General features: G+C 45.8%; 1 protein-coding gene across 1 annotated transcript in view; it reads left to right on the top strand.

The window, feature by feature from the left end:
* Positions 1–629: 629 nt before the first annotated feature.
* KL (klotho) overlaps positions 630–23903 on the top strand; it is a 51283-nt gene continuing 28009 nt past the window's right edge. The window contains exon 1 of the mRNA XM_065422078.1: positions 630–1391. Coding sequence (XP_065278150.1) covers positions 630–1391 — 762 coding nt within the window. The remainder of the gene's footprint in view (positions 1392–23903) is intronic.

Genomic DNA, 23903 nt, shown 5'->3' with positions numbered 1-23903 from the left:
CCTCAGGTTATTTCTCACCTGCCTTTGTGCTCCATCAATCATTGATTTAATCGGTTCAAAGAAAACATCCCAAAGTGGTTTTAAATGGCTCCCTCCAGAGAAGGAAGCAGAGCAAGGCGGTAGCAGCAAAGGGCTCATGTTCAAAGGCGTGTGCTTAAAGTTAGGCACCGCGGGCGTTTTAGGTACCCAGGCATCCCAGTGCCCCATTTCAATAACCGCCTGCCGCCCTTTGCAATGGGTCCCGCAGGGTTTGTCTCTGGAGCGCTCATGTGGCTTTGCTCCAGGTGCAGGGGAGGGAAAGAGACAAACCGACGCGCTGCTTCTCAGGGGACAAGAGTTGGAGCCTACGGGGCAGCTGCTCCCCGTTCCCTTCCCTATCCTGGCAGCGCGGGCCGTGCACCCCTAGGACCCCCCCCCACCTCACCCCGTCACGACTAAGCCCGGCGCGCCCCTGGAGGACGCCCCGAGGATCCAGCTCGCCCCCTCCCCGGCCGAGGCTGCCGAAGGGCGCTGAGCACCTAGGTAATGATTAATGGCCGTGCCCACCCGGGGGGCGGGGAGGGGATAAAGGGGGCTGCGGGGCGGGAGCCAGGCGCTCACACGCGTCCCCTCTGCGCCCTCCCGGCAGCATGACACCTGCGGCCCCGCTCCACCTGCTGCTGCTCTGCCTGCTGAGCGGCCGCCGGCTGCGGGGGGAGCCCGGGCAAGGCGCGGGCACCTGGGCTCGCTTCGCCCGCCTGCCCTACCCGGAGGACGAGCTCTTCCTCTACGACACCTTCCCCGCGGGCTTCCTGTGGGGGGCGGGCAGCGCCGCGTACCAGGCCGAGGGGGGCTGGCGCCAGGGCGGCAAAGGCGCCTCGGTGTGGGACACCTTCGCGCACCGGGCGGCGCCGGCCGGCGCCCGCCAGCCCCAGCCGCTGCCCTCGGCGCCCGCCGGCGGGGACGTGGCCAGCGACAGCTACAACAACCTCTTCCGCGACACGGAGGGGCTGCGGCGCCTGGGCGTCTCCCACTACCGCTTCTCGCTCTCCTGGGCGCGCCTGCTGCCCAACGGCACCGCGCCCCCCAGCCCCGCCGGCCTGGCGCACTACGGCCGCCTGCTGGCCCGCCTGCGGCAGCTGGGCGTGGAGCCCGTGGTGACCCTCTACCACTGGGACCTGCCGCAGCGCCTGCAGGACGCCTACGGGGGCTGGGCCAGCCCGACCCTGGCCGAGCTGTTCCGGGACTACGCCGGGCTCTGCTTCAAGCACTTCGGCGGCCAGGTCCGCTACTGGCTCACTATCGACAACCCCTACGTGGTGGCCTGGCACGGCTACGCCACCGGCAGGCTGCCCCCGGGCGTCAAGGGCGGCCCGCCGCTGGGCTACAGGGCGGCGCACAACCTCCTCCAGGTAAGGGCTGGGCGCCCCGCGGGCAGGGGATGGAGGGGAGGAAACGCCTAGGGATGGATGGATGGGGGGTGATGCCCACTCCCAGCCGAGCTGGCTGGCAGGCCGGCCGGCCAAGGAGTTTGCCCCACAAGTGGGGATGGAGGGAGAAGGCGAAAGCGCCTCAGTCTCCTCTCCCAGCCCGTCTCTGAGTTGGAGAGGAGAGAAAATCCCTCCCCCAGCTGGGAAGGAGCGGTGGCTGGACAGGGGAGAGGAGATGGGGGTGGCTAGTGGAGGAGAGGGCAAGAGAGGAAAAGGGCTTTCTCGTTCACACACCGAGGAAGCGGCTGAGGAGCTGGGATTTACAAAGTCAGATTTGTTAGTGCAGATTTCCACTGGCAGTGATACGGGATTTGGCCAAGTTGGGAAATGCCTGGCAGGAGTTGCCGATCGTGGAAGGAAGGAGGTTCCCAGGAAGAGCATTGCAAACGATGTACGCCTACTCTAAGAACAGTTGGGGGAATCTGAAAATATGTCACACTGGGATTTACTGAGACAGAGAGGATATTTTCTAGAGTAGATGAATGGGATTCAGAGGCAGGCAAAGGAGATGAAGTGGAGTTCTACATGTTTGTAGATTGCTTGCAGATAATATCCATCTCCCTAATGTCTATCCACCTGTGAACTTTTGTGTGGTGCGCAGACTTTGTGAATTCATTGCCATCCACCAGAGAAGATAAAATACATTTGGTATCCCTGCTAAAATTGCTACTATATTAAATCTGCAAATTCCGACTATGCCATCTGCAATATAAAAAAAAGTTTCAGCGCTGTACGTCTGCGTGATGGAATGATGTAGTGTCTTCTCCACAAAAATAATGTTTAGGAAATGTGTAGCGCCTGTTTACACTACAGGTGCTACAGCAGCATAGCTATGGTACCGTAGGGTAGACACAGGCTACGTCTACGCTACCCGCCTGAATTGGCGGGTAGAAATCGATCTCTCAGGGATTGAATTATCACGTCTCGTCGGGACGCGACATTCGATCCCCGAATCGACGCTTGTACTCCACCAGCAGAGGTAGGAGTAAGCGCCGTCGACGGGGGAGCCGCGGAGGTCGATTTGCCGCCGTCCTCACAGTGGGGTAAGTTGGCTCCGATACGTCGAATTCAGCTATGCTATTCGCGTAGCTGAATTTGCATATCTTCAATCGACCCCCCCCCCGTAGTGAGGACGTAGCCACAGACTACAACGACAGAAGTGGTTTTTCCATCACCGAAGGAACTCCACCTCCCCGTGTTATAGTAGCTAGCGCGATGTCTACACTACAGCCTATACAAGCATAATTTATGTCGCTTAGGGTTGTGAATAAACCACCCCCCTGTTGCAATAGTTGGAAGGTGTGTGGTAGCACCATCCCATTCAGTGCACTGAATGAGGCAAAAGTCCTGTAGAAAATTATAGTATGTGATCTTTAAAAACGGTATCATAATGTTTATGCATAAGGGGACTGAATTAAAGTTGCACAGGCATTTCAAAACTTTTGAGTGCTTTATTTTGCAATCTTAATAGTGTTCTTTTAACACAGTTTGTGTGTGTGTAAAATTCTAGATTTTTTTTTTTAAAGCAAACTGAAACACTCCTCCTGCCCCCCAAACTCCATCGTGTGGCATCACATTGACACCCACATGGATCATCAAGCAGGGAATTTTTAGATCCACACACAGACCACTGCCACTTGAGCTAACAGAGTAACTGATTAACTGAGTAACATTGATAGGCTGTCATTGTCATTGTGGAACAGCACTAGATGAGGATGAGACATGCACTTCTTCAGCAGTTTTCATGGATATTTGCTGACAGCAGAGCAGTGGTGAGATTCAGGAATCTTGGGTTTCATTCCAGGCTTTGACTAGTGGCCAGTACTTAATTTGTAATGTAATTTGTGTTAGGGCTCAAGCAATTTTTTTTTACTTTCATAACTGATGCGGCAAGCCCAGAGTTGCTGAGGCTATGAAGTGCCAAGTTTAGAGGTGCCGTATCTCAGCCCTGGCAAGCCTCAGCATAAATTAATCACTGCTAGTGGCACAGATTCTTTTGTCTGTTACCTTGAAATTTGACCCCTTCTGCCCCATCCAGTCCAATTTATCCCTGTGTCAGTCTTGTCTCTTCCCCCAACCCAGCTCCTCGTCCTAGTCCCAGTCTCCACTCCTCAGGCTTCTCATCCCAATCCAAGTCTCCTTGCCCAGCCCACGCTAGTCTCCCCTTTTGGTCTTCCTGTCCGAGTGCCAGGCTCCCCTCCTGCTTCCATTCCCAGTTACCCTGCTCCCAGTCCAATTCTTCTTGCCCAGCCATTCCCAGCTCTCTTCCTTGTTCCCAGTCTCTCTCCCCAACCAGTCCCAGTTCCTCTGATCCCACCTCATCATCTGATCTGTCTCCACCAACTGACCTTCTGAGTCTCTCCACTACACCTCTCCTTCCTTACTTGTCCCAGTGAAATCAAGCTTGCTGAATATCTTCAGAAAAACTCCTTTGTTCTCAACTGTTTGGCTATCAACAGATTAACACCCTATCTCTCTAATATACATGTCCTTTCACATTTATCCCCTAATTTACAATATGTACAGAGTTTCTAGCATCTTTTTTGCTTTTATTAAAACAAAGACCTTTATGAGCAAAAAGAAGCTCGTGCAAGTCTTTTTACTGATGCATTTTACAGAATGTTGATTACCATAAAGTATTAATTCATGTCCCTCGAATCCTTTAAATCCCACAGATACTAATGTGGATATTGGACTCTTTCTGAGCATAAGTTATTTATTATCTGAATAAGTAATCAGATAAGAATTAGAATGCGAGTCAAATTCAGGGTTGGTGTAAACAAGTTAGTGGAATTTCATGCATTTACCTGGGTCTGAATTTGGCTGGTTATGTGTTCATTTTACACTGTTATATGTACTACCTTTTCATTTTTTGAACTTTTTAATTTACATAGTGTTTGTTCTGCTTTGTGGTTAACATTTTTCAATTTGTGAACTTTAGGGCAAAGGTGATAGTTTAAAAAAAAACATTTTATAATGTTGAAAATCCAGTATATGGTTCCATACTTCGACATATAGGAATTGTGGAATGAAACGTTATAAATAGAGAACTTCTAAAATACATCATGAATACTTGCAAGCATAAATACGTTGATTAAATTTAGGTGCCTAAATATGTGCCTAATCATGTTGCATAGTCACTTGAATGCTTATGGTCATAACCCCTGGCCAACCTACCACTTCTTGTGCTCTTTTAGGTGCACAGTAGCTCTCATGATTTAGACCCCAATCCTGCAAAATGCTGTGAGCTTCCTGTGAAGTGCTGAGGCAACTTCATCTCCTATAGAAGTCACCTTTGTAGGATTTGTCCAATAGCACCACCTGTTGAAAATGTTGAAGTGCTTGCTAGTGAAACTGCATGCCCAATTACTGCATATGCACAGTGCTAATTTTGGAGAGAAATATAAGCATGCATGACCCAGGGACTTCTCAGTGCTAACTGCCAGAGGGCATAGGGGTTGCAAAGATTTTTACAGGGATTCCCTGAGTCAAATAGCTGCATAACCGAAGGTTGGCATGTGAGGTCTCTACTGAGAGTCCGTAACCCACTGGTCATCTTTATCATTGTGAAATGTATGTATGGATAATATTTCAGAAATTATGTAACTATACTAAAAAAGTATGTTCTTAATGTCTGGGAGTTAAGGCAGGTCACCGGGCAGTGACATACCTTGGACATGCTCCTTTCAGGCAGGAGGAAACAGATGCTTATCTCTCTGTCTGGCCACGTGTGTATTGTGCATTGTATGTCTCACAATGGAGGCTTATTTGCACACTAAGCTAGAAGTCAGTCAAAAAAAATTGCAAAGTCTACAAGAGAGAAAATCTACAGGAAGAAATAAAATAGCAGGGGGGTATCCTGTTTATGACAAAGATAAAAGGATTAGTCTGGTATGTCAGGGAAGGCACAAAAAACACAGGATCCTTCACTGAGGAGACAAGCTAACAGCATGTTTGTCGTATGAAAGGAGGGTCCCAGCCAGACTGGCTGTAAAACACTGAAAAGACTTCGGGTGAACATTACTCTACAAGACATGAAAGTATCTAGTTAATTAAGTCTAGGTTCTAGAATGCATGTTAGGATTTTATTTTATATGTAACCATTTGTTTCCAATACTTCTTCTTGTTATTACTTCAGTCTCTGTGCTTTGTTAAATAAACTTATACTTAATTTCACTATTAACAAATCTAAGTGCTGTGAGTTGAGTGGAGCGGTGATCCTGAGGTGAATCTGGTAAGCAGGGGTGTACTGCTCCTTTGGGAACAGTGGATCTTGGGAATTCTGTGAGTGTCCGTCCAGTGGATCAGGGGCTGGGCCCTCCAGGGATATGCTCAGAAGGCTTGGGGGTTGCAGTGTACCTACTGCTAACGTGTAGAGAGGCAGTGAGGCCTGCCTAGGCCTAGAGGGGCATGCTTGTGTTGCCTTTGCACATAGAGTTGGGGAGCTGACCAGCAGAAGGCACAGATAAGGCTTCCTAATGCTAAGGGAAGGTATTAGCAAGGTGCCTCACAACCCCGGGTACCACTTGAAAGCGTCACATGTTCTATAAATGTCCACTCACTAGTTATAAAGCTCTTTGCAGTAGCCTCATTTCAAATTCTGAATTGATAAAATAAGGCACATTTTATCTAACTAATAAATAATAAGGAAGATGTATAATGTAGGTGAGTATACTTTAGATTATTTTTGTTCTCCCAGAGTATGTAGGAAACAAACCACTGGATAGTTCTACTGAAGTCAATGCAGCTATGCTGATTTACACCAGCTGAAGATCTGGCTCTTAGTTTTAGGGTACTGGGGAAAATGAATATTTTTCTTAAGCTAACACTTTGTTTTTGACTTGTCTAAGACTCCAAAACTGGGTAAGAAATGGGTGCAATTATGTGCTTTTATTAACAAAAGAAGTTGAATAGAACAGGTTGACTCCATAGAGGTTGACACCCCCTCAAGTCTACAGCCAGAAAACAGAATGGTAGAAAGCTGACACATTTAGGATCCATCCTATTTTTATGAGCTGGGTTAAACCTTGTTATGGGCCGAGTTAGAACCTTGTTAAAACTGATGTGTGAATGCGCCCTTCACTTAAGATAGTTGTAAGAGACAGTTAAGGGGCCACACCTCACAAACCAGCACCATGTAGCTGGAGATTTCCACTGTGTGTGAGAGAGAGAGAGAGAGAGAGAGAGATTAGAGGGAGAAACTGGGGTGCAGATACAGAAATTTAGACAGAACAGAGACAGACTCAGAGGTAAGAAGCAAGAAATCCAAGCAACAGCCTGTGAGCATGGTGTATGACCCTGGAAAAAAACTGGAGAGGGGTTTTGGGTCTAGTGTTGACTCAGGAGGCTTGGGACTGTAAGCTAAGGGCATATTTATACTTAAAATGCCACAGTGGCAGAGCTGTGCCATTGTAGTGCTTCAGTGTAAACACTACCTAAGCTGACAGGCGAGATTATCCTGTCAGCGTAGGTAATCCACTTGCCCAAGAGGCATTAGCTAGGTTCATAGAAGAATTCTTCTGTTGATTTAGTGCTGTCTACATGAGGACTTAGGTCAGCTTAACAATGCCACTGAGGGGTGTGGATTTTTCACATCTCTGATCAGAGGTGGTGCTAGCCCATTGGAGGCCATAAGTGGGAAAACTCTGGGGGGGCTCCACACACAACACATAATAAAAAGCGAATAGGGGTCCCTTTGAGCTGCTTGCGGCCCTAAGCAATTACTTAGTCTGCTTATGCCTAGTGCCGGCTCTGTCTCCGACTGCCATAGTTAAACCGACCTAATTTTCTAGTGTAGACTAGGCCTAAGAAGCTAGTTCCTCCTGCATTTGGAGAAGCAGGACCTTGTACATTCCTTGTAAATAAACAAGATTGCATCAAAGAAAACATGAGATTCCATAGTCAGCTTATACTTCCATTTGGAACACCTCCAAGGGCCCGAAGTTTGACTAGCCCCTCGGATTGAAAAGGGGCAACACTATCCTTCAGATAAGGAAGAGAAGAGTCAGTGTCCCCTTACCGAGTGACTAGAGTATTGGTGGCCGGTCCCCTTTCTCCTCAAAGAATCAGAGAAATTTTCTGTTTCTGCAAATACATTTTTTCTGTTTCTTGATCTAAGTGAATTGTTTGTGCATTGAACTTGGGCCAGTTTTCATAATGTAAACTGCATTTTCAGAAACCGAACAACACATTTATTTCTTCAAGAAGTGGAGAGGAGCTGCTGCCTAGAAACCAGTCACATTGCAGACAGGATGCTGACTCTCCTCTCCTTTTCCTGGATAAATACTGTTCTTAGGTGTTGACCTTTTGGGGTTTGACCATTGAACACTAAACCCTAAAAAGTGTGAACAATTATAAATCTAGGAACTTTCTCCTCAATGCATGCACACCACTTCCTTTATATTAAATAAGAATAATGCATAGTCAGTGCACCAAATTCTGTTCACTTGGAAATGCAGAGTAGGTCCATTGAAGTCAATTGATCTATTTATTCTGAAATAACTGAGAGCAGAACTTGGCCAGTTAGAGGTGAATACACCTGATAGTTATTGTAGAAATATATCTAACAGATTTTTTTTTTAAACGAGGAGCAATTGTAAATAATCCTGTTTTGCCACATCATGCAGATTTTCCCCATTTTTTTAATATTACCAGTTACAATGGAAATGGAAACAAATAAGAAAATATCTAATTTCTAGCTTTTAGTATCTGTCCTTTCCTCTTCTTTGATAGTATTTATTTGCAAATATTTTATTTCAATAGAAATTAATCACTCATCTTTTGAGTCATGTGGCTTTAAAGCGTCAGAGATGACGAACAAGTATAATTAACCAGTAGAGAGGATTCAGACTAGACATCATGATTTCCTATAATGTAATCTTGATGTAGGTGGTTCTGATATAGTCACAATTCTACCATTTGTGAGGTGAGAGACTCTTTGAAGCTTTCATCATGAATGAAAAAAATTAAAAACAAAAAGTAAGAGTTCAGTTGTAAAGTATGCTAAAACAGAAGGCAGGAATTCTTGGGTTGGCTGTACTTTTATAAAAATCAACTGTTAATACCTGTCAAGTATCAGAGGGGTAGCCGTGTTAGTCTGAATCTGTGAAAAGCAACAGAGGGTCCTGTGGCACCTTTAAGACTAACAGAAGTATTGGGAGCATAAGCTTTCGTGGGTAAGAACCTCACTTCTTCAGATGCAAGTCTGATGCAAGTCTGAAGAAGTGAGGTTCTTACCCACGAAAGCTTATGCTCCCAATACTTCTGTTAGTCTTAAAGGTGCCACAGGGACCCTCTGTTGCTGTTAATACCTGGTGAAGAAAGGATGAAAGTAACCCCATTTTGTCCTCCAAGCATATGATTGCACACTACATTCACAGAATGAATTGTTTTCAAATAGTCTGAGTAAATAAAGTCCCAGTTGTACCACATTCCTAACATTGAGTGATATCTTACTCTGCAATTGGCTACTTAGGGCTACTTGTGAAGTAAGAGAGGGCTACTTGTGAAGTAAGATGCTATTCAAGGTGTGTAAGAGTGATAAGGTTAGGCTCTAAATGGATGTCCTTCAACGGTAGGCAGATTATGTCTTAATCAGAAGAGATAAAAGGAAAAGCTGAAGTTGATGTACTTAGATCTACTTACTGTGATGTCTTCACTACGGTGAGTTGACTGCTGCCGCTCCCCAGTCGACTCTGCCTGTGCCTCTCGCCGAGCTGGAGTACAGGAGCCGACTTGAGAGCGCTCAGGGATCGATTTATCACATCTAGACTAGACACAATAAATCGATCCCCGCTGGATCGATCACTCCCTGCCGATCCAGCCGGTAGTGAAGACATGCCCTTTATGTGTAAGTTCTCTGTTGTTGCTTTCCTGTGTAAGCAGTGCCAATATTTTTATTTAAGATCAAAGTTCTAGTTTGACATTGGTACATATTGGATAGGATATTTTCTGCTTGTTGCCAGGAAGATAGTGAGCTATTGGTTAACTGCAGTTTAATAAAGATAAAGAGCATTTGGATAGGCACCAAAATAATCCTTCCTAAAACTTTACTAGGCACTGAAGGACTGAAAGTCAAAAGGTTTTTGCTCTTTGTTGATACCCTTTTCTATGTTAATCTAATAAAAGATGATAGAGTGGAAGGGACCTCTTGATACTTACACTTCAATCAAGCAGTTCAGAACCTTTGCTTCTTTATAATTGTACTTTTGAGGGCCTGATTCAAAACCCACTGGAGTCAATGGAAAGACTCCCACTAATTTCAGTGGGCTTTGATCAAGATCCAGTGCCCAATCCCACAGCCCTTATTCACAGGAATAGTCCCATTGGAAATAGTGGGGCTGTGGGCCCACTCTTATGATTAAGGGCTGCAGGAATGGCTGCTTTCTTGACTTGAATGCTTCTACAGAGCGCTCCTTAAATACTTCATGAGGTGCACAGTTCTACTCTGTATTTGTACAAATTTTTATTTTTACATTTCTCCTTATTTTTACAAATTTTCCCTAGTATTCCAGGTAAAGGGTGGGAATAATCCCTACCCGTACTTAAACATTTTGTCTGGACATTTGGAATAAAAAACAACTTCAGTTTTTAAAGGGTGAAATTGTTAGCTTAATTTGAGATAGCATTTATAATTTTGTAATTCCTGCCTTTCCTTCTTGACTGAAGACAGCAAAGCTGTGTGAGCTATGACAAAGAGAAGAGCAATCTCTATTCAGAACGTCTTAGCAGAAAGCTATACGGGAACTCTGGGGTAAAAGACATTTGGTGTCCTTATCTCCTACTCAGGATTTGAACCTCTGGGGGCCTGACTCTGATCTCTTTTGCTTTGGTGGAAATGAAATCAGAATTGGGCCCAGAGACACTGATAGGTTCATAGGAATCATTCTGGATTTATATTGGTGTAACTTGCAGAATCTGGCCCTCAGTGTTCTTTACGACACTAACTCCTTCCGTAAAGTTATAAAGTTTTCACTGAGTTATAAAAGCTTCCTTCCACGGATCTACCTACAATAAGAAACAAAAGATGAATTTCCCCTGTCTTCAACTATTGCTTCACGCTAACCTGAAATATGGCCAAAATAATACATGTGTGCAGATACCAGTGCTGAGAGTATTTTTTCTTGCAGGGATAGGGTTGGCTGGTGAGAGTTAGGGTACAATCAGTAGGAGTTGGATTCAATGAGCAAATTCAAAGATGATGTACATTAGTCATTGATTTAATTTGGCCATAAAACTGGATATGGGGACCAGATTTATGGGCATGCTCGAGGCATCTCACACTGCTTCAGCGGGGAAAGACAGTCGTAAGAATGGCTTAACTTGCCGTTTAAACCAGATTTATGGCTGCTTTGTGTTGCCTGAGCAGCTCAAAGCAGCCAGACTGTGCTGGTGAATCTCACCCATAATTGGTAATGTAGTATAACTTGCACTGATTCAGCATTCTGTGGGTGGGCAAAAGAATTGTAAATTAAATACTGTGGGTCAGATTCTGGAACTGATTCTCTTCCCGCTTAACACCGGTTTTACACAGTATATCTGCATTGATGTCAATGGAGGTATTTTGAATTTTAACTGGTGTAACTTGGTCCAGCATCTGCCAGGTAACTAACTTCCAGAGTTTCTGAATTAGCCCAAATTAAAGTACATTGCCTCTCTGACATGCAAAACCCATGACTCTTCATTTCTGTGTGTATTACAGCTGAGCAGAGAATGGCAATTCAGTTTCATGGAGGATTTCAAAATCTGTTTTTGTTTCGATTCAGACAAAACCAAAAATTTAGAAATTCTCATTGCAAGAAAGATTATTAAAAAAATTTATTTGAAAAACCAAAATACGTTGTTTGATCATTTCAAAACAGGCAGGCAAATGGTGAGTTGGGAGCCTAGAAGCCATGGGAGCTGTGGACTGAGCCAGGAGGCTTGGAGGTTGGGAGCCTGGAAACCTCAGATCTGCAGCATGCCGCCTGGCTGGGGCTCCTACAGCTTCCCACCTCCCATGCCAGCTGGGTCTGACTATCGGAGAGCTAGCTGGCTTGCGAGCTGGGGAGCCTGGGGGTTCGGCTCTGTGGCAGCCTGCTAGGTGGGCTGCAGGGGAGGCCCACAAGCTGGCAGGAAACCAGGCAGGTTTCTGATGGAGATTTGTCAAAATCAACAGGTTTCCTGAGTGTTTGTTTTGGTTTCAGTGAATTATGTTTTTCTGACGGAACGGTGTTGTGTTGGAAAAATTTCCACTCAGCTCTAGTGAACATAAATTAATTTTGAGACTCCCAGCAGTCCCTGAAATGGAGACAATCATTCCTCCAATTTTAAGGCTGTAATAGCCATTGATCTTGGACTTATGTTTTACTCCAGTTTACCACCATAGCACAGAGCAACAGGACAGTTTAAAATCAGCCAGGCAAGATTATTTTATGGTAATGCCTTGCTATTTTGTAAGTCCAAAAGTCAACCTAGAAATCTATTTACAGCTTAATGTCCTTAGCAAAGGTTAGGAAACTTTGGCACTACTAGAATCATTACATGTCCATCCCAATATAGAATGTTTGCTTTTACAGTTGGATAGATAAGAATATTCATTTGCTTCTAAAGAAAACAGCAAAAGGTAATCTGGTTTTTGTAGCTAGTAAATGGTACTATCTGATAAAAGTCCACGGTAATTATCAGAGCTATTTTTAAATCAGCTCTCTTTTTCAGTTATTGCTCTGTGTATTTAGCAGCTCCATTGGATCAGTTGTTGTCCAGAGCTAAGGGCAAAGTTTACTTAATTTGTTTATTTAACTTTTAGCATTTTAAAACATTCTCATTTTAAAAGCAGCCCCAGTAACTCTTGAACCTGGTCACTGATTCATTATCCTGATTGTGTTGCCTTAAGCCACATGTATTTGCAAACACTAGTCCCATGCCAATTATTGGTTCTCTTTTGAGAAAGTTAGTTTGAAATACATTGTGTAGTCAGATGAAGTGATGTTAATTCACTTTATGGACTATAATTAATTATGTCCTCTTACTTAGATTTCAATTTAATTTTCTTTACAAAAAGGTCAATGCTAGAAACCCATTAACTTAAATGGACGTTGGATTGGGCCCTTTATTATGATAATGTACTTTACTGTATTGTTGGCATCATATTTTATATCTTATTCAACTATAAACATAGCCACAGGCTGCCCTCAGCAAGATGGTCCCCCTATCCATTTAACCTTTTGTAGGTGACAGTGAGACTGCCCTGAGCTAAAATGGCCAGCATCTCCCATTATTTCCAAAATGGTGGCCTCTTAGTGGCCATGTGAAAGCCAGGCAGGGGAGAGAAGAATGCAGAGGTGCTGGTAGTGAGACTGTGAGGAAAATGGCATGAGTAATGTGTTAGGAAACAGGACCTGATCCTATGAGGAGTCAGGAGAAAGTGGGGAGCAGGAGGCAGACTTAGGGGTATGTGTTGGTAAGTGGACTCCCCTCTGAGTCGCAAACAAGGAGGCCTGCATTTGTGTGATGTGTTTTTAAAGCTTGACATTTGAACCTAAAATGGAATTCGGGGCAATTGGCCTTCCCCAAAGGCAAGAAATATCAGAAGGCTGGCAAACCCCACCATGACTTTGGCTTACAAATCATAAGATTTTGAAGATAATCTTATGATTTTGGTGAGTCGGACTCATTATTTAATGAGCTACAGTGTAGGTGATGGAGCTCAAGGCCAAGATTCAGATTTTTGCACTTGATCTGGATTGCAGAGATGTGATTGATCATATTCATCATTGCCAGTTCAAGACTCTGAGAAAGGGAGGGAGAGCCAAACAATCTGAAAAACAGAACAGGCAAAGGCAGTGGGTATAATAGGCCAGGGGAGGCTCTGCTACTGGAACCCCAGTTGTGGGGTTTGTGGGGGAAGTTTTTGTTTTATTATGCCCTATGCAGGTTCCGGGGCAGCTGAGGAGGCGGTTATTTGCTACTCAGCTTCCTGGCTTCATAAATAATCTCCCTGGACTCCAGAGAGATTACTGATGAACTCAGGAATCTGAGTAGCAAATACTGCCTCCTCAGCCGCCATGGAACCTGAATGAGGCATAGCAAAAGCTTCTTCTGGAGAGAGTCCAAGACGCTTTTCCCCACCGCAGCTTGGGGTCTGAGGAGGCGTGGTGCAGCTGGCTCGGGGCTCCTCTGGGCAGGTGGAGGGAGGGGGGGATGCTCAGGCCCAGGGCTCCTCCAGCAGGGGACGGGGCAGAGCCAGGGGCTAGCCTCCCTGAAGGGGGCTCCACCCTCCATCCATGAGAAAAGGGTAAATGACATATGATGTGACATCAAATGGTAAGTCTATTCACCTCAATAACATATATGAGCACATAGGTATTTGACCTTTGGGATTTTTCAAAGGAGCCTAAGGGCTTGTCTCTACTTCAAAGGCTGCAGTGGCACAGCTGCAGTGCTTCAGTGAAGATGCTACCTACACCAACGGGAGGGCTTCTACCACTGGAGATAATCCACCTTCCCCAGAGGTCTCTGCTCTTCTTCTGCTGTGTTGAGTGTGAAGGGAACTTTCTCTGGGGGTAAGTATTGACAGGTTTCAGAGTAGCAGCCGTGTTAGTCTGTATCCGCAAAAATAACAGGAGTACTTGTGGCACCTTAGAGACTAACAAATTTATTAGAGCATAAGCTTTCGTGGGCTACAACCCACTTCTTCGGATGCATATAGAGTGAACCATATATTGAGGAGATATATATACACACACATACAGAGAGCATGAACAGGTGGGAGTTGTCTTACCAACTCTGAGAGGCCAATTAAGTAAGAGAAAAAAAACTTTTGAAGTGATAATCAAGATGGTTCAGTACAGACAGTTTGATAAGAAGCAAGTGTGAAAATACTTACAAGGGGAGATAGATTCAATGTTTGTAATGGCTCAGCCATTCCCAATCCCTATTTAGCCCTGAGTTGATTGTGTCTAGTTTGCATATCAATTCCAGCTCAGCAGTCTCTCGTTGGAGTCTGTTTTTGAAGTTTTTCTGTTTTAAGATAGCCACCCGCAGGTCTGTCAAAGAATGGCCAGACAGGTTAAAGTGTTCTCCCACTGGTTTTTGAGTATTATGATTCCTGATGTCAGATTTGTGTCCATTAATTCTTTTGCGTAGAGACTGTCCGGTTTGGCCAATGTACATGGCAGAGGGGCATTGCTGGCACATGATGGCATATATCACATTGGTAGATGTGCAGGTGAACGAGCCACTGATGGTATAGCTGATGTGATTAGGCCCTATGATGGTGTCACTTGAATAGATATGTGGACAGAGTTGGCATCGGGCTTTGTTACAAGGATAGGTTCCTGGGTCAGTGTTTTTGTTCAGTGATGTGTGGTTGCTGGTGAGTATAAATTTGGGGGTAAGTAGTGGGCCATGGGTGCCCTTTAGCACCACCTTCTGGTGGAACATGGCACTGCAGGCACTTCCTACTTCAAATTCTCCTCACGCAGGTGTTTTCTCTGAGATTCATATGGCTCAGTCCTCTTGTCTGGGTCACTCTCAGTCCCTTTTCAGGGTAACAGTAGTCCCAAACAGACAAAAGGTTCTTTCCACCTTGCTTTGGACTCCACTGGAGTCCCTCTCACAGTCCAGGCTACCTTCCTGGCTCTGGGATAGAGCCCAGACTCCCATACTCTTTCAAGACCCTACTCTAAGGCCTTCTACAGAAATCCAGCTTGCTCCCTGAGGTTCCTCACTGCTCTGCCATAGAGCACTGGTTTCCCTGGGGTACCCACCTGACTGATAATGGCTCAGGGCCTTCCACAGAAGCCTGCTTACTCCTCAGACAGATCTCTCGCTGCTCTTCTATAAGGCCCAGCTTTTCATTAAACTATCACTTGACCCCCCAGTTAGTCCTGGCCCCACAGACAGAGAAACAATTAATTAATTAAGGCACAGGTGAGGCTGGCTCCATCTCCTGGTCTGCTGGTCCCAATGCATCTGGAATGTTGCTGTTGGCCTCCCTGATGTTAATTAGTCTGGCAGGACCAATGACCTCTGTCCAATTAGCTGTGTTAACTGGATCCATGAGGGCTCAGTGTGCCCTCTATCAGATCAGCTTCCCCTTGCTCAGATTCCTGACACTTCCTCTCCTTCCCAAATGACATAGGGATTAGAGCTGGTTGAAAAAATTTTGATTGAATTTTTTATCAAAATTTGCTGATTCATTGAAATCAGAACATTTCACAGAGACATTTCAATTTTGACAAAAAATTGGAATAAAATGAAATTAAAAAACTGAGTTGTTTTGACTTTACCACTTCGTTTTATTCCAAATTTAGAATTTCATTCTGAGTTTCCTGTTTCATTTCATCTTGTTGTTGAAAAATTCCATTACAATGTAGTGTGTCAGTCACTCTTGTCACATGTTGCCCTGTGTGTTCCTTCATTGGGTGAGTGCACATTGTTTAACATTTGTTCAGCTTACCCATGAGAAGTTCCAGTGTGAGTTGTTGCAGCAGGACTGTTTACTTTGTTTGCTTGAAGTTGCAGACTGATGCATCTGATTCTTTAGTGAAAGAAATGTAGAAGACTGAGGACTGTCAGGATAGAATTCCTCTGGCATAGTAGGTACTGTCTGACTTGCCCCTGTAGCTGCTGGCTGCTGGCATGACTGTTGTGTGAGACAGTAATTATTCAATGATTTATTTCACCTCAGGAAGCCTGCCTGCCTTCATTCCTCCATCATCCTTTCCCCCAATCCTGCAAGATAAAAAGAGGAATTCATTCTATGAATCTATGAATAAAAAGCAGCAATAGTTTGAGGGACAAAAACATTTTCAGAAGCTGCTCGTAGGACAAGCAGTGGTGAACTTGTGCCATCCCTCTCAGAATGCCTGTCTCAAAACTTTTTCAGTGGAATTAATAGATTGTAGTGTGAGGCTGCTCAGAAGCAGCGTTCTTCCATGGAGCAGTTCAGGGTTAGGAAAAAGAAAGATGACTTCTGGCTTGCTCAGTGGAGAAAGGGTTGTGGAAGCTCTGCAGCATGAACCACAGGGAGTGAAAGGAGGGAAACCAGAATCTCATAAGGAACAGGAATTGGCAGAATCCACTTTGCCCCAGGCAGACAGCTCCTCTGAAAAGGAATATTTCCCTGAGGCGCAATTGACCAGGCTGCTGGATGTGGTAATACTAGGAGGTGGAGGAGGTTAGTGTATCTCCAGTTAGTTTGGCCTGAGGTTGCAGGTTCTGATCTAGAGGCTGACCCCCAGCAAGCTATGATCAGAGACCCATTAGCTTCCTCTTAAGCTTAGCTCCACTGCTCCCATTCATTAATTTCTGGAAAGGATGTGGGTTTTAGTCACAGCTCCCAGATGAGAGGACAATCACTGACTCCATCTCTGCCGGCCGTGGTTTTTGGTGGGAACAGTAGAGGGGAAGGCACTGCGCCCACTCAGCATGTAACTTAGCAGCAACTGTCACCAGCTACAATCCCCCAAATCTCTCCTGAACAGACATCCTAAACAGACATCCTCTGCACTAAACAGACATCCTCCTGGGTTTGCAAACACTTCAAAGTTGATACTGGAGAAAGTATCAGTGCCATTTGCCAATTATGTAGACATAGGGTCAGGCGGGGCAGTCACCACAAAGGCTGGGCACATCAGGCATGCTGGCACACATGGAACTCAATCACAGAGCGCACATACTGAAACAGGTTGGCTTCAGAGAAAAACAGCCAGGCACAGGGTCTTCTACGGAGCAGAGGCTGGCACAGCCAGTGAATTCCACGATTTTGACAGCTTAGCAGAGAGTGTTCAGAAGGGGCAAAAATATGATTGCAGCCACCCTAGGGTTGTGACACTGGCTACAGATGCGTGAGGATGTTGGCTGTGGACATATTTCCTTTCTCCCATGTGGAGGATGAGGGCTGCAGACACCTTATGGCTGCAGCTGTCTGCAGATGGCAGAACCTCAGGGCTGGCACAACCCATTAGGCGACCTAGGCAGTCGCCTAGGGCGCTGCGATTTGGGGGGCAGCGACCACAGCGGTATTTCCGCGGCGGGACCTTCTGCCGCCTCTGTGGGGGGGCGGCATTTTGGGGCAGAACCTTCCGCCGCCTAGGGCGGCGGAAAAGCTGGCAGCACTCCTGCAGAACCTTAGACACTCCTCTTTTCCTAAAAATGCAGTTCTAGGTCTGTGTATTGCTGTGAGAAGTGCAGTAGGGCTGACTGGGTAACTGAAGGTAGAAGGGCGCATCTGTCCATGGACATGTGTACCAGTGGTCAGAGAATGATTGCATGACTGTTTATGATCATCTGGGTGAGCAGCAGCAGAGAGATTAGCAACAGCACTTGCAATATGTATACCCTCAGTCGACAGCCCACCATGCTTTGCATGTGGGGCTTTGAAAAACAGCACACCTCTGGAAACATCTTAAATAAGCTTTGCTGTCACCAAGTGGCTAAAGCCCCTGGACCTGTCTGCTGGGTTTCTGGCAATGGACAATGGAGTAGACATCACAAAGGCAGAGTGTGATGGTTGCTTCCAGCTTGTCCCTTGTCTTGCTCACTGCCTCAGTCTCTCTGTGAGGAAATTCCTAGGAGGGGTGGGATACAGGGTTGCAGATGCTGCTGTCAATGGCCAGGAAGCTCTGTGGCCATTTCAGCTAGACCTGTGCAGTGCATCACAAACTTAGAGAGCTACAGGAGTCACTCAAACTGCCACTCCCAGGCCAGGAGCTCGGGGGCCGGGCAGGACGGTCCCACGGGCCGGATGTGGCCCGCGGTCCGTAGTTTGCCCACCCCTGTTTTACAGGATGGAAAGTCTGTATGAGCAGAGAAAAGCAATGGTAGAATTCCACATCTGTGGGCCCAGGAAAGTACAGATGAACACCAGCCTCCAAACTTCACCCACCCACTGGCTCCTCATGAAGAAGTTAACCAACCTCCTTTGACATTTTGAGACCACAGGGATGCAGGGATCAACCAAGTAATTCCCTTGCTGTGCCTGCTGGAGAGAGAACTGAGACACATGTTCCAGAAACAGAGTAGGGAAACCCTGGTGGGAGTCATGCGGTCTTTTCTTCTGGGAAATCACCATCTCTCATCTCTTCTCTGGGAGAAGGAGCATAACTGGATAGCAACATATCTAGACTGCTGATTCAAAGGACTATGGCTTCCTTCCTCTCATCAGAGAACAGGGAGGCAGGCATGCTTCAGGTGGAAAAACAGCTTCTGCTGCCACCCATGCTGCCGTGGCATCACTGATAATTGTTGTGTTAGTTACCCAATGTAGCTTTTAACTATTCTACATGTGCTGCAGTCACACCTCTGACTGTAATGTAGTCACACCCTGAAAGACATGGTGGTTAATGTCATTGATGGGGTGATTCAAGACACTGTCACAACCAGGAGGCAACACTAGCAGTGGGCAGTACGACATGGATTCTGCCAAGGGAGAGAGCAAAAGGTCGTCGTCCTCCTTTTGGCAGAGGTTGGGGGACTTTGGAATGATCACATTGCTTCTTCCCACCTTAAGGAGCAGGAGCCCGATGCTGCTGCAGCAGAGAGGATGGTGGAGGAATATTTACAAGATATGATGCTGGTACCCCTGACTCAGACTCTCTTCATTATTGGCAGCTAAGGAAGGATGTATGGCCAGCATTGCATTAGCTGGCTGTTGCCCACTTCTCCTGCCTACCATCAAATCTGTACTTGGAGCACCGCTTTAGTGCAGCAGGCCCTACAGTCTCCAACAGGTGCATGTGTCTCTTGATAGGGAATGTCATAAGCCTACTCAGAGTCATCGAGATTAAGGCCAGAAGGGACCACTGGATCATCTAAAGTCTCATCTGCACATCAGAGGCCCCTAGTGGTGTCCTTGGTGCCTCCACAGTACCTCTGGGTGCCTCCTTTGCAGGTGGGACCAGAGACACTGGTTCCAGAGTCTTTCCCCTGTGCATTTGGAAGCCCCTTTCACAGTGGTGGCAGGCAGCCACCTTTGATTGCCCTGTCACTACTGCAAAGTTCTCCCGTATACTTGAGCATCACCTCGTGGAGTGGCAAGAGGCTCCCTCCTCTTCAGCTTCCCCCTCCCCACCACTCTTCCTTCCATCTCTGCTATAGGGAGGTTTTATTTATTTATTTATCTCACTTTTATTTACATCTCTCAGTCACTAGTACTCCTATCCTCCTCTGGCCCCTCCCTGCCTGGATTAAGTGATGCAGTGAAAATTCCAATCAAACTAGCTGCTACTGGATTTTTCTGTTCTGGGTTGAGAAAGGTTGAAATGTTTCATTTCAACATGAAACGTGGGGCTAAACAACAGGGATGGAGAAGAGCTATTTAAACTAAAAGACAGCTGCTGGCACAAGAATAAATGGGTATAAAGTGGCCATGAATAATTTTAAGATGGAAATTAGAAGGATGTATCTACCATCAAAGAAGTGAGTTTCTAGAACAACCTTTCAATAGAAGTAGTGGGGGCAAAGAACCTAATTTGTTTTAAAATGGAGCTTGATACATTTGAATGGGATTATATGATGGGGTTGCCTGGCCCCTCCAATCCCCACCCCCACCCCAGCACCAGTGGGGGTCCCAGCTGTGCGCCACCCCCCCTTCCCCGCCCCCCAAGCAGCTAGGCTGCCCTCCCCCAGCACCTGGTATTTTTAGTAAAAGTCATGGACGAGTCACAGGTTGTGAATTTTTGTTTACTGCCTGTGACCTGTCCATGACTTTTACTAAAAATACCCGTCACTAAAACGTAGCCTTAATTATAAACCACATGTCTGATTTTTCAAAAGTGCTGAGCACCTCTATCTCTCATTGAGTTCAGTGGCATGGGTGGATACTCAGCACCTCTAAACATCAGCCAATTATTCTAAGAATAGTTCCCATCTCCTAAAACAATATCAGCTTCCATTCAGAACCTATGAAACACTACTCAGGCTAAATAAACTGGCAACCTAAACAAGGCTTGGTGATGGAGGAATGGCTAACTAGCTTTTGGTTTTATTTGTATGTGATGGGAGTGTCTTCAAATCTGTATGCTTTGGAATCAACTCTAAAAAAAATAAAAAATAAAAAAAATGGCAGTCATACAGCCAACAAATAATTTGTCCTGCCCTACTGTATGCACTTCTAGATTTGGATGAAAACTGTTCCAAAATAAGGTCAAACTTTACTACAGTTTCTTTTCTTGGCTGTTCAAGCTGTTATTGCAGTATAGTGGTGCAACACTAATATGCTTCTGCTGGATTAATAATTAAAAAAAACTGGAAAGTACTTGCACTTCAGGAAAACTAATAACTCTAGGAGCGACTCCTACACCCGCTCTTTGAAAACTTGGCTTCCTCGTATCAACTACATTAAAAAAGACACGGTAGTTTAATGATCACAACATTTCTACAAGTCCTTTGTATACAAACAGAAGAATCCATGTTGTCATCATACATATATACAATACAAACATCAGCGTTTACAAAGTAGGGACTGTATGATCTTTATTTTTTGCTGTTTAACCATAGTCAATAAAGACAATGTAAAGTACTTTGCTTAGGAAGTAAAAATCAAATGCACAACTATAAAATGGGGACTAACTTGCTAGGCAGTAATATTACAGAAAATGTTCTGGGGATCATTGTGGATCACATATTGCATGTGAGCCAACAATGTGATTCAGGTTCAAAAAAGGCAAATACCATTCTGAGTTGTATTTATGGGAGTGGTGTATCTAAGACATGGGAGATAATTGTTTCACTCTACTTGGCACTGGTGAGGCCTCAGCTGAAGTACTGGGTCTGGTTTTGAGCGGTCCACACTTCAAGAAAACTTTGGACAAATTGGAGACCAGTGGAGAGCAAAAAAATGATACAAGGTTTAGAAAACAAGATCTATGAGGGCATGTTAAAAAAACAACAACTGGGCATGTTTAGTCATGAGAAAAGAAGACTGAGAGGGTATCTGATAAGTCTTCAGATATGGTAAGGGCTCTTATAAAGAAGACGGTGATCAGCTCTCCATGTCTAATGAAGGTAGGGCAAAAAGTAATGGGCTTAGTCTGCAGCTAGGGATATTTAGGTTAAATATTAGGAAAACATTTCTAAGGCTAGCGAAGTGTTGGAATAAGTTACCAAGGGAGGTTGTGGAATCTCGGTCATTGGGGGTTTATAAAAACAGGTGCTGGGTTCTTCAGGGACTAGAACTCTGATCTGTGTAGTGGGAAGAGCCAACACCTCCATGCTTCAGCCCTGGGGTGGTTGGGAGATAGGCTCCAGGCAGCCCCGGTTTTTGGCCATGGGGTTTTAGTTCATGCTCCAACCCCTGGCCACGTGGCGGCAGACTCCAGTCCCAGTCTCTAGCCCAACCCCGGTGGCAGCTGCTGGCCCCAGGCACCGATCCCTGACCCCAGCAGCAGCCACTGGCCCTGGGCACCAACCCCCTGCCATGTGCTCTGACCCCCAGTCCTGGCCGCTGACCCCGGGTGCCGACTTGTAGTCCCAGCCACACGGCAGCAGGCGCTGGCTTCTGGCGCTGATCCCCAGCCCCCACTACCTCCCCCAGCCCACATCTATCCCACCATGTCCCCCACTGCCTTCGTCTCCAACTCCCACCCCGTCCAGGGCTTAATTTGTCCTGGGATTTGCTGAAAAAAGTGATATTAACAAACATACAAATATCACTTTTCACAGTAATATTTTTATTGTGTCTGCAAAAAAACCCAAACCCCTGCATAAAGAAATTACAATCATTTGGATGTGTACATGTGCTATTTATTTGTTTTTCCTAAAGTTAATCAAGTATTTTAGGAAACAGGGTCAGTGTGACCACCAGCAAGAGTTGTTGACTGCACTCTGAGGCCACTAAAAAATGTGTTGCGAGAACCCTGTCATAGGCTGAAATATGTTCACATAAAACACTCATCAAATACCAAACGTACTTGTAAATATCTAATTCTGGTCTCCAATATTTGAAATTAGAAGAAGGGGCTACATTTTGTTTGGTAATTGTTTGTTACAAAGTAGTTCACCTTGTTCTAATAAAGAAGTAGACCAAGAGATATTTATGGGAAGTAATCGGAGAGAGAGGAAAAATAAAAATCTTAAATGCCTGATATGTTGTCCATAACAAGGGCTCACAAATTGGTACTAAACTTTACATATAGAATACTTTATGTTAGCAGTTTCCAAATATGAAGAAATAGCTTAGCTTTCTAACAGCCATATCTGTCCTTTATACTATGCTAGGGCTGTCATCTTCTCCTGGGAGGAAATGTTGTGTCAGCTCAGAGATTGTATAGATAAAACCTACTTCACTCTGGGTCTAAAGATGGCACATGGTATGAGATGTGACACATTATGTTGTAACTTTTGATTCACATCCTTCCTTTTGAAGGTAAGGAAAAATACAGATTACATTTTTCTTCTTCTTGGTACAAGGTATTTTCTGACTAATCATATACCAATATTTTCCAAGCCATAGTGATAATGATATGCATTTCAAAAGGGCTTCTGATCTAGGATTGGATCATGAATTTTTTTTGGAGCTATATCTAATGTACTTACAGTAATCAAAATCCTTTTCATGTCTTTTCCAGTTATCTTTTTTCTTTGTATTGCTAAATGAATTTTGGTAACACTTTACTATGCAGAGTTTCATTAACATGCAAATAGAGAGCTAATACAGATACAGTAACTCCTCACTTAACGTCCTCCTGCTTAATGTTGCTTCGAAGTTACGTCACTGCTCCATTAGGGAACATATTCGTTTAAAGTTGTTCAGTGCTCCCTTATAACATCATTTGGCTGACTTTACAAGGGAGCATAGCACAAGTTCCACTTCTCCGCCTCCTCCCCCTCCCTTCCTCCCTCCCTCCCAGCACTTCCCCTGCCGCCAAACAGCTGTTTGGCGGTGCTTAGGACTTTCTGGGAGGGAGGGAGTGAGCGGGGAAGCTGCCCCTCACCCCCTTCCCGCAGCAGGCAGGGCCATCCGGAACACGGGCTTTAGGGGCTGCAGGGCCCTGGGCTAAGGGGGCCCGGGGGCCCTGGCCTGCAGCTCTAAAGCCCCTTTCGGAATGCGGCCCTGCGAGCACGGGCCGGAGGACTCAGGAGGAGCAGGGGCAGCCGTGCAGCCAGCGGCCGAAGAGAAGTGGCGCTTTCCCCTTCAAAGCCGGCCGGAGAGAAGTGGCGCTTTGAAGGGAAAAGCGCCGCTTCTCTCCAGCTGCTGGCTGCGCGGCTGCCCCTGCTCCTCCTGAGTCCTCTGGCCCGTGCTCGCAGGGCCGCATTCCGAAAGGGGCTTTAGAGCTGTAGGCCAGGGCCCCGGGGCCCCCTTAGCCAGGGCCCTGCAGCCCCTAAAGCCCCTGCGTTCCGGGTGGCACTGCCTGCCCGGGGGGGCAGCTCCCAGAATTGCGGCCATGGGGACGGTGCTGCGCTGCGCAGAGCCACCTGCTCATCCCCTGCACCAAACAGGAGCTGCCCCAG

The sequence above is a fragment of the Emys orbicularis genome, chromosome 1, assembly GCF_028017835.1.
Source record: "Emys orbicularis isolate rEmyOrb1 chromosome 1, rEmyOrb1.hap1, whole genome shotgun sequence".
NCBI lineage: Eukaryota > Metazoa > Chordata > Testudines > Emydidae > Emys > Emys orbicularis.
The sequence above is the reverse complement of the archived record's forward strand: the minus strand, read 5'-3'. Positions and strand labels throughout refer to the sequence as shown.